The sequence below is a fragment of the Sceloporus undulatus genome, chromosome 2 (assembly GCF_019175285.1).
Source record: "Sceloporus undulatus isolate JIND9_A2432 ecotype Alabama chromosome 2, SceUnd_v1.1, whole genome shotgun sequence".
In the NCBI taxonomy this organism is placed as follows: domain Eukaryota; kingdom Metazoa; phylum Chordata; class Lepidosauria; order Squamata; family Phrynosomatidae; genus Sceloporus; species Sceloporus undulatus.
The window spans coordinates 197,398,306-197,409,539 of record NC_056523.1 but is presented as its reverse complement, the minus strand read 5'-3'; the positions used below and the strand labels follow the sequence as shown (position 1 = coordinate 197,409,539).

At 41.5% G+C, this 11,234-nt stretch overlaps 1 protein-coding gene across 2 annotated transcripts in view; it reads right to left on the bottom strand.

Moving 5' to 3' along the window:
- Positions 1-1,943: 1,943 nt before the first annotated feature.
- ACP5 (acid phosphatase 5, tartrate resistant) overlaps positions 1,944-11,234 on the bottom strand; it is a 33,874-nt gene continuing 24,583 nt past the window's right edge. For both annotated transcript variants that reach the window (XM_042455847.1, XM_042455848.1), the window contains 4 exons: positions 7,611-7,868; positions 6,802-6,929; positions 5,080-5,425; positions 1,944-3,794 (listed from right to left, as the gene is read on the bottom strand). In XM_042455847.1, the coding sequence (XP_042311781.1) occupies positions 3,552-3,794; positions 5,080-5,425; positions 6,802-6,929; positions 7,611-7,868 (975 nt within the window). In that variant the 3' untranslated portion in view covers positions 1,944-3,551. The remainder of the gene's footprint in view (positions 3,795-5,079; positions 5,426-6,801; positions 6,930-7,610; positions 7,869-11,234) is intronic.

Sequence of the window (11,234 nt, the reverse complement as noted above, 5' to 3'; positions counted from 1 at the left end):
GTGCTTTGTAAATTTTGCTTGGCCCAAACAAAGTATCGCAATTCGTAATCTCCCCCCAACTCTTTTGCAGGGCAGTGACCTGGCAAGTCAGCAAGGGCTGGTCAACAAAAACAGAAAAAGTCTGGGATTTATTTCTTCATAAACGGCCTTATGCATGCAAAAGAACTAAATTGAGTCATCCCCTAACGTTCATATTTGAGATCTAGTATGCTGCAGGGCTTTGAGCGTTGGAGTAGGACCAGGATTCGAATCCCTGCATGAAAAAGACCATGCGCTGCACTTGCACTGCACAAATAATCCCAGCTGACACCACTTTGTCTCCATGCTATTCTGGGATTCTGGGAATTGTAGTTTGTTGTGGCACCACAGCTGTCTGAGAGAGAAGGTTAAATGTATCATAAAACTGCAACTTCCAGAATTCCATAGCATAGAGCCATGGCAGGTAAAGCAGTGTCAGACTGGATTATTTATGCAGTGTAGATGTAGCCATGGTCTGCTATTCTGGCTACTTGTTCTGCTGCAAGTCCTCCAGCAGAAGTCGTGTTCTCTTTTCTCTTGTGCTCATGAGCATTGATGAGCAGCATTTGCAAAATACTAAAAACAATATGATGCAGCCACAAGTTGACCCAAACAGAAGATTAATAATAGTAATAGAAGAGAATTTAGGTATTAACCTATTTCCTGCCCCTACTCACTCCAGCCCCTGGAGTCCCCCTCCTGAAACTGCAGCCAAGAAGTTGGAGGAAGCTTGTTTTCTGCTGTTCCAGAGACTAGAACGGAACAATGGATGCAAGCTCCAGGAAAAGAGATTCCACCTCAACATTAGGAGAAACTTCCTGACAGTAAGGGCTGTTCAGTGGAGACTCCATCACTCTCCCAAGGGATCATGTCCCACTGTTGAACAGATCTTACTGTCGGGATGTGGAATCTCTTTTCCTGTAGCTTGCATCCATTGCTTCATGTCCTATTATCTGGAGCAGCAGAAAACAAGCTTTCTCCATCCTCAATATGACACCCCTTCAAATATTTAAACAGGGCTATTATGTCGCCTATTAACCTTCTCTTCTCCAAGCTAAACATACTCAGCTCCCTTCTTGGACCGTGGGCTGTGGTTTCAGGAGGGGGACTTCAGGCGAGCGGTGGGTTGCACCTCACACCAGTTGGCAGAAATGGTTTTGCCAATAGTCTCAAAAATTTGATCAGGACGGCTTTAAACTGAGTTATGAGGTGGAGGGAAACAGTATTCTGGAGGGTAGGAGTTCATCAAGGGCTGGAGATAATAGTAAAACTGTTGTAAAGGGATCAAAGCAAATTGGGCAAAAACCCAACAGTGGGAGGGGGATAACTCTAGACAGCTAAGGGGGATGTCTCATGGTCTTAGATGTCTCTACAATAATGCATAGAGCATGGGAAATAAATACCTGGAATACTGCATCCAGTTCTGGGCACCACAGTTGACAAGCTAGAGGGTGTCCAGAGGAGGGCGACCAAAATGGTGAAGGGTCTGGGAACCACAAAGTTAGGGTCTCCATAAGTTGGAAATGACTTGAAGGCATACCACAGACACACACACACACATGCTGTGCTTCATTGATATGTTTTTAAATTGGCAGGATTTTAATGGGCGAGTACTGTATTTTATTTATGTGCTTTTAAATTGTTTCAATTCTCTTGTGTTTTCAAATTAATTTGCTTAATTTTGTTTAATATTACAATCTTTTCATGTTTTTATTTGTACCGTTTTATGCCAATGAGCCATCTGGAGGCTCAGTTTTGGGAGAAAAGAGGGATCTAAATTAAACATGTCATATGCATAAAAATAAACAGCGGCTTGGGTCTTTTGTGAAACAATATGGGCAAATTATCCATGTTCCAACAGGTTTGAAAAGTGCAGTTCTCTTCAGATCTTTCTGAAGTTGTAGCTAATGAAAAAAAAGCAGAACTATTCTCAAAGTAATTTATTGAAAAACTCATTGAAATAACACATTGTTTCTGCTCTTTCCTTAAACAAAGCTAAGTAGCCCATACACGGAATAAAACTGAGTTCTAGTTGCAGAGAATAATTGATCTTTCAGAAAGCTGACCTCTTTCATTTCAGAAAATGAAAATCTTGGCAAATTAATAATTTTAAAATTTGTAACATCAGGTAAGATTTAAAGCACAATGCAATACAACAGAAAGGAGCCAAAAGGAGAAAAAAATGAGAAAGGAAGAGTCCTGTCATCAGATAGTTTAGAAGACAGATCTACAGTTCCTTTGGCACACACAGATAAAGGTTCCTTTTGACTTGTGATGGTTGTTGTACCAGTACTTTTGGATGGACTGAGAGACTGAGGCATAAAACCAAGGGTACGCAACTAGGGTGGGTCCAGGAATCAGTTTTCTGGGACACTCAAAAAAAGTGTGGGAATTAGTCAGAAACCTATTTTTGGTTTTGAAAAACCTGTATTTTAAAAATGTTAACTAATGCTTATTAGGCATGTGGCCATGTGATCTGCTTAAAAAGGTAGATTGCTACTGTAAAAAGAGATAATTCACAGCGTAAAGTCAAAGGCTTTCATGGCCGGCACCAATAGTTTTTCGGGCTTTGTGGCTGCATTGTGGAAGAATTTATTTGAGCCAGACAGTTAAAGTGGTCTCAAATTGGATTATTTCTACAGTGTGTTTTGGCCCTTGATCCCACTGTCTTCACCAGGAAGCAATGACCCTGCAAGATAGTGATCTTAAACTAAGCAAAAGTTCAATCTCCTTTAATAATTCTGGGAGTTAATAGCAGCACCAAGAGCAAATTATTGTTTCAAGGGTGCTCAATGCAAGACCAACTCTTTTAACATGCTGTAGCAATAGGCTTTGCAGTAAGCCATGTTGCCTTCTCCTCCAGTGCATTTCTTTCCTACTGTGTAAGCAAAAAAGATTTCTATCCAGCACTGCCCATTTCTATGGTTGCCACCTTTTATTGTGTTTATGTGATGGCAGGTTGCTGTTAAGACCTCAGGAACGGGGATAGATCAGACCTCTAAATCCTGTTCCCATTCCAATCTGAAGCACAGCAACTTGGACAGCTTCAGGGTTGGAACAAAGGCCACAAACAAAGGTGTGTGTTTCATTTAAGGTTGGGAAGGGCTCAGACCACAGTCTGCTACTGACCTGTCCCCAATTTCTGTCATGGGCCTTGCTTAAATTGATGGAAACTTCATACTCATGATTTCCCCATGAAAAGGCTCATAGGATCTACTAGTCATGAGGCAAGTATTGATTTGGGGCATTCCCAAGATTTGGCAGGAGTCACAAAGATCCTTTGGGAGGCTTCAGAGACAGCACTGAGAAAAGAATATTTTTGGTATTGAGAAGATGGGGAAATTCCAAGAATTGTACACCTGGCATGGAAGTGTCTCCCCAGATTGCAAGAGGCTAGTGAACTCTCTTGGATGTTTGTATGCTCCCCACAAATGCCATCTCTCAGACTAGGATATGTGTGTGTGCCAGAGATGTCACTGGTGCCCTTTGCTACAAATTAGGATGTCTAGTCAGTGATGCTGGCTGTCTTGTCTTTAGAAGCGTCTCCGCCTGGGCAGCGAGGTCTTGTAGAGTGACTTGCCTTTGGCCTCGATGTAGGTGATACTCATCTCTTTGCTATCAATCTCAATATAGGCAAATCCACCCTGAGAAGTAGTATGGCCATAGAAGAAGCGCAGGTAACCAGCAGGGACTTGATGGAGGTGTTGCTTGTTGTCATCCATGAAGTTGCCTGCTCCACTCAGCACATGGCCCAAGCCGTTTTTGTCCTGCAGGTACTGGGGCGAGAAGAAAACAAGGAATAGGCTTACATCCGAATCATTGTCAAATCACTTTGGGGGCACCCCCTCAGTTCATCATATTAGTGCCTGAAATAATTCTGGGAGGAACATTTTTGGGAGCTCCCAGCCCAGTCAGGAATGTAAATAATGTGGAAAACACAACCGGCACAACAAGAGATGTTGCAAGAAATAATTCTGCGTCCACACTGCAAAAATAATCTGGTTTGGCACCACTTTGACTGCCATGGCTCTATGCTATGCAGTTCTGGGAACTGTAATTTATTGTGGCACCAGTCACAATGAACAATAGTTCCCAGAATTCCATAGCATGAAGCCATGGCAGTCAAAATGTTGCCAAAACAAATTATTTCTGCAGTGCAGATGCAGCCTAAGTGTTGTAAGAAATAACAAACTGTATTTAAGATAACACATGCCAATAAAATAGTTTCTCCCTGCTGAGAAGGCTAACAGTCTGTCTTAGAAGGTCAAGGTTTGGTGAAGGAAAGATCAAAGATGTCTAACAAATGCAAACAATGGTCAGGGATGTAGTGAAGGTCAGAATGAACAGAAAGGTTCAAGAAAAGCTTTGGTTTAAAGAGATATCTATTGGGGTTTGAAGGCACTAAGATGGCTGACTCTAGAGACTTCATGGAATCCTAGATTCATAAAGCTTAAAAAGACCCCAAGGGATCATCCAGTTTAACCCTTTTCTGCCATGCAAGAATACACAATTAAAACCCTCCCAACAGATGGCCATCCAGCCCCATTAAAAAACTTCCAAAGAAGGAGACTCTATCACTTCTCCCACTAAGATTTTTATCCTGCTAATTTAAAAGTATTTCAGCTTGCAAACCTGTATATAGCAGGAGAAGGTTGCACAGAAGCAATATATATAGAGTATACACCATCAGTGTACCTAACAATCATATAAACTCTTTAAAAATAATAAATTGGAATTCTTTCAGTGCATTTTCCCCATTTATGCATACAAACTGGGCTGCTTTGCAAGCCATTGTGCAGTACAGCAGAAAACACAATCTTGGGAAACTGAGGATACAGGAGATGTGAAAACACATCTCCCATGAAGGAAAAAAGGCTGCAGACCAGTAGCAACCACAAGAGCCACAAAACACATAAGCACTCTATGATTCTATAAAATATTTGAAGGGATGTCATATTGAGGATGGAGGAAACTTGTTTTTTGCTGCTCAAGAGACTAGGACACAGAGCAATAGATGCGAACTACAGGAAAAGAGATTTCACCTCCTCTTCCTTGACTCACCTGCAGGTTGTGGTCATGGCCACATAAGTAGGCTGTCGCCTTGTATTTCAGCAACAGTGGCTGTAGTTGCTTGACCAAGCATGCCGTGGGGCCGTGCTTTCCCACCGACCACACTGGGTAGTGCCCAGCCACGATCAAGTAGTCATCTTGGGAGTTGGCCATCTGTTTGCGAAGCCAGGACAGCTGGCTACGGGCCATGTTTACATTACGTGGACGCAGGGGCTGTTCGTTCTGGAAATCATCTGAATTGCCACAGATGGTCACAGTGTCTATCATGAGGATGGCAACAGAAGCATTGCTGCCAGGCACCTTGAACTTCAGTTTGTAGTAGTACTTGGGGAAATGCCTGAGGGGGAGAAAGACAGGAGGAGGAACAGTCAGAGAAGGTGCTTGTACCTCACAAGACTTTTTAAAGGGATGTTCAGTTTCTTTCTGAAGAAAAAGAGTATGATAGTCTCTAAAGCAGTGGTTCCCAAACTTTGGTTCTCCAGATGTTTTGGACTTCAGCTCCCAGAATTCCTGACTGTTGTGCCAAGCTAGCTGGGGCTTCTGGGAGTTGAAGTCCAAAACACCCAAAGAACTAAAGTTTGGGAATCACTACTCTAAAGGTTTGATGAAGACATGAAAGAGAACTATTTTGGTGGCTGATCTCAAGACTGATTCCCTCCCCATGGGAAACTAGATTGGTCCCCTCTCTGCTTTTTTTTTTACCACTGCCAGTTGAAGACTTTATGGTCTTTGAATATTAATTTCAGTTGGAGATGCTCAAGTCCCACTAAATACAATGGCAAAGTGAAATGGTGTTCCTTATATGAAATGGGGGGAAAAAAAATCAAGGTTTGCTTTTTGGATGGTTGAATCTGTGGATAAAGAATCCGTGGATATGGAGGGTCAACAGTAAATTCCAAAAAGCAAACCCTGACTTTGCAATTTTATATAAGGGACAACTTACTACACCATTATATCTAATGGGACTTGAGCATCCACAGATTTTGGTATCCACAGCAGTCCTGGAACCAAACTCCAGGTGGATAACAAGGGTACGCTGTATTTTAACTGCCTTTAAAAAAAATGAACTAATGCTTTTAATGTGATTGCTTGTTCAATTGTTCATTAACTTTTCACTGTATTATGTTTAGAATCAAATTTTGAGTCCCCTTGGGTTCTATATTGGAGAAAGATGGAAAAATTAATAAAGTTTCACTTGATTAATCTGTGAAGAAGATAAGATCATTGAATGTTTTGAAATTCTTCCCATCTCTTACTAGATAAAACAACCTTTAGGAATGGGAAATATGAAAAGTAAGGGAACACAAGCCCTCCCTCCCAAACCTCTAAACTCATACATAATAGATAATAATTTGAGCTGGTTTGTAGATAGGCTTTGTTTTGCTTACTTGTTTAGCTCTGGGGTGTTACTAAAATAAGGAATTAAAAATATTGATGATGATTAATAACATCAAGTATAGCATAGTGGCTAAGACTACAAAGCGCACAGTTCAAATTGTGCCTCAGCCATGTACCCAGGTGGCCATGTACACAGATAAGGATGATGCGAGAGATCTCCTTTCTCCCACAAACTCTTCTCCTTCTCCAAACTTTTCCAAATATAGCTGCAGTTTGTCTGCTGCACTTTAGTAAACAGAAACCAGTAAAAAAAACTGAGTCTCAGTTCTGCGAAAAGAGCAGGATATAAAATAAAATAAAATAAATAGGCCTTACCAACGCTTGGAGATCTTGGTGTAGGCAATCTGGGCAGAGACATTCCCTGAATGGTCATGATTTCCAGCTACAACATACCAGGGCACCTTTCGCAGTGAGGGGGCCTGGAAAACTGACTCAAAGGTCTCCTGTCAGGGAAAAATAAGAGTATTTATCTATGTTAGTGCCAAAGAAGGAAAGATGTCTGCAGAATAACACTTGGCAAGGATTTGGGTTCTCCCTTCCCTTATCCTAATGGGAGGCAATAACTTCCTACTGTAGCCCTGACCCATGAAGTGTGGTCTGGCAGGTCTTTATAAGACCTTAAATTTGCAACCTTAAAAACAAGTGTATGATTATGTTGCTTCTCTTCTTCTCTTGCCATCTTCTTTATTTAATTCATATCCCACCTTTCTCACAATAAGGGACCCAAGCTAGTTTACAATACAAGTTAAAACAAAATGCGTCTGAAACAATTTATCATACAGAACTTAGGAAGCCAATCCAATAGTAATGTTCTTTTCCCAGAATATTAATTTAGAACAGTTTCTTAAAAATTAAAACAAATAAAATCCCCATCTTGTTTGGCTTGGCTTGAAAATGTAATGGAAATATTTTAAAAATATAAAAATTCCAAAAAACAAACCTTGACTTTGCCATTTTACATAAGGGACACAATTTTACTACGCCATTGTATTTAATGGGACTTGAATGTCCACAGATGTTGGTATCCATGGAGGGTCCTGGAACCAAACCCCAGCAGATACCAAGGGCTCACTGTATACGAGTTACTCAGCCATTCCTTCCTCGGCCACCTCAGGTCCCTCTACCTGAAAACGCTTGTCATAGACATCATTGACGCCACTGTAGTAGAAGTTGTCTCCCAGGGAGAGGATGAAATCAGCTCCCAACGATGCGACCGTACGGCCCATCTCCTTGGCCACAGCTGCCTCCCGTGCCGTGTAGAAAGGAGCATTGGGGACCCCTCCCCAGTCTCCCACAGCAATGAAGCGCAAGGAAGAAGAACTGGCATGAAGACTTGGTGGGGCAGCCAGGAAAATCCCCAGGAGGAACAGGAGGCTCTGCATCTGGAAGGGAAAAGGTGAAACCAAGTGATTATCATGGAGGAAAAACTGTCAAGCGGCTACTAGCTGTTATGGCTGTCTATTTCCACCAGTACAATGGGCCCTTGGTATCCACTGTGGTTTGGTTCCAGGACCCCTCATGGATACCAAAATCTGTGGATGCTCAAGTCCCATTAAATACAACGGCACAGTAAAATGGTATCCCTCATATACAAGGTTTACTGTTTGGAATTTATATCTTTTTGGAATATTTTCAAGACAAGATGAATCCGTGGATAAAGAATCCATGGATATGGAAGGCCAACTGTACTAGAGACAACACACTAGTTGCTGTGGGAGAGATGAGTGGGAGGGTGTTGTTATGCCGTTTCCAGGCTCTCCAGAAGCATCCCGTTGGTCATTATGGGAAGAGAATACTGGAGGGCATGGGCTGCTGGTTTCATCCAGTACGGCTCTTATTTGGATAGAGAAAAGTGTAATAGAAAAAGTGTTTTAAGGTAGACCAGCCAATGATCTGTTCATATTACCAGAAATATTCAGAACAGTCCAACTTACAGTGACCCTATCATGAAGTTTTCTGGGGCTGAGACTGTGTGACCTGCCCAAGGTCACACAGTGGGTTTTCATGGCTGAGCAAGGAATTGAACCCTGATCTCCAGAGTCTAGTCCAATGCCTGAAGCTTTATACCACACTGCCTCTCCACTCTGTATTGCTTTTTCTTTAAATTATGTTTGAAAGTCTTGTGATTAAGTGTGATAAAATATGTGCTGATTATCTCTAGCCTTCTTTCAGCATCTTTCCAGTGCTGATGCTGCTAAAAAAACCCAAAAACTAGACAAGACAAAAGGAGGAAAAAGGGGGCTTGGGAGGCATACAAAAAGGAGTTTGTTGTCAGAAGCTTTGTTAACTGCCTGTTTTGGCCCCAGACTATTTGGGACTTTGTAGATCACACCTCATGATAGGTTTTTGCCTTGGAAGCAATTTAAAGGTACACAACAATAACAAAGGTCAAGATCAACATCTTGAATTGGGCTTAGAAGCAAATTCTGTGATAGTTTTTTGTGGATATTTCAGGCTATGTGGCCATGTTTTAGAAGAGTTTATTCCTGACTTTTGCCAGCATCTGTGGCTGGCATCTTCAGAGAATGCAAATTCTGTGCAGTTGGTATACGACCTAACCACTCATATGTGATCTCTAAAGTGCACACCAGAGAACAGAATGGACGCTACACTTTGCAACAGCTGTAGCTTTCAAAAACAATGTTCAACAGCAGCTCTTTGTAGAATATATTCCACTCACCTAAGTGGCACTCAGTACTCTTCCTTTTTATGGCATACTGGTTTGAGTATTGGCCTGCAACTCTGGAGACCAGGGTTCAGTTCCCCACTTGGCCATGGAAACCCACAGGTAGATTTTGAGTAAGTCATATGCTCTTAGCCTTAGAAGATGGCAATGGCAAACCGACTCTGGATAAATCTTGCCAAGAAAAATCCATGATAGGGTCACCATAAGTCGGAAATGATGTGAAAGTACACACAACAAACTCTTCCTTTTTATCCTACTTAATTAAGAGGTCTGTTTCACTTTCATCCCACTTTTAGGATTTTTTTTTTCAAATCCACTTTTGCATTGAATTCCCATAAATGTTGGAAAAACTTTGACACTTTTTAAGCAACCGGATGGACTAATAAAATGATTTCACATTACCTTTTGTTTCTTTTGTATACAGTATTTTTAGAAATGTAACACATTATGTCAGTCTTGGGCTCTAGTACTTTGTTTCAGGATGTGGCTATCGAGTTGAAAAAAGTGGAGCCTGGTTTGACTTTTCTCCCACTAAGATTTTTATGGAACCACTATGGTGTAGTGGTTTGAGTGTTGGACTATAACTCTGGAGACCAGGGTTCGATTCCCTGTTTGGCCATGAAACCCACTGGGTGATCTTGGGCAAGTCACATGCTCTCAGCCTCAGGGGAAAGCAATAACAGATTTTCTCTGAACAAATCTTGCCAAGAGAACCATGTGGCAGGATCACCATAAGTCTGAAACCTGAAGGCACACAACATTTTAAAACAAAGATTTGTATCCTGCTGTCTAGCAATTTAAAAGTCTTTCAGGCTGCAATCCTGTATGCACCAGGAGCAAGTACACAGAAACCATACATATAGAATTGCACCATCAGTGTACCTAACAATCGTATAAACTCTTTTTTAAAAATAAGAAATTGGATTTTTTTCAGTGTATTTCCCTCCTTCATACTTACAAACTGTGGGAATTCCAGTACCATTTTAAAAATCACTGGTGAAAATGTTTGCATCAATGTGAAAAGACTGGCATTGTTAACATAAAGAACCCATTAGGAGGGTAACTGGCATTTATAATGCAAACCTTTCATCTGAATCAAATGTAATTAATGCATGTCTCATGAGAATCAATCCCAGGTGGGGCTTATTCTCAGGGATGTATGCATAGGGACCACAGCCTCAGACATGCAGAACCAAACTAAGCTGGAGGGCAGAAATATCAATTAGCAGAAGAGATAATCTTCCCCTAATCTCATGGAGTGATGATAGAGTGTGGGACCAAGCCATCAATCACATAACCTTTCCAAATTGCAGCATTGAACCTTGGTCTGGCAACTCAAAAAGAGACAGTGCCTTTTTACCATATACATGTCTCTGCTCTAGGCCTGGAGCACATTCCTCAAACAGTATACATTTAAAAGAGAAGTCTTTACAAAGGGATAGCCATCTAATCTAGGATGTCAAAACATAGCTACAGAGCTCTTGAATCCCCATGGCTCTACAGATGCTTATAACTAAATCCTTTCTCCAGTAATGAAAGCATAACAATAGAGTACATTGTTAAGTTGATAGACTGATAACATCTCTTTGAGCTGCATCTATTATTGTGGTATGTCTGGGGACCCTAAAGGTGAGCCTATCACAGCAATTTCTTGTCAAGATTTTTTTCAGAGGGGATTTGCCTTTGCCTTCCTCTGAGGCTGAGAGAGTGTGACCTGCCCAAGGTCACCCTGTGGGTTTCCATGGCTGAGAAGGGATTCGAACCCAGGTTTCCAGAGTCCTAGCCTAGCCTCATCACCAAAATCATCACTATAGCACATGGGTTCTCTGAGATCAAAGCAGAAATTCAGGCTGCATCCACACATAAGAAATGATCCAGTTTGACACCACTTTAACTGCCATGGCTCAGTACTATGGAATTCTGGCAATGGCAGTTTGTTGTGGCACCAGAGGTTAGCACATGTATCCCATATGCCACAACAAACTACCATTGCCAGAATTCCATAGCATTGAGCCATGGCAGTTAAAGTGGTGTCAAACTGGATCATTTCTCAAGTGCTGAT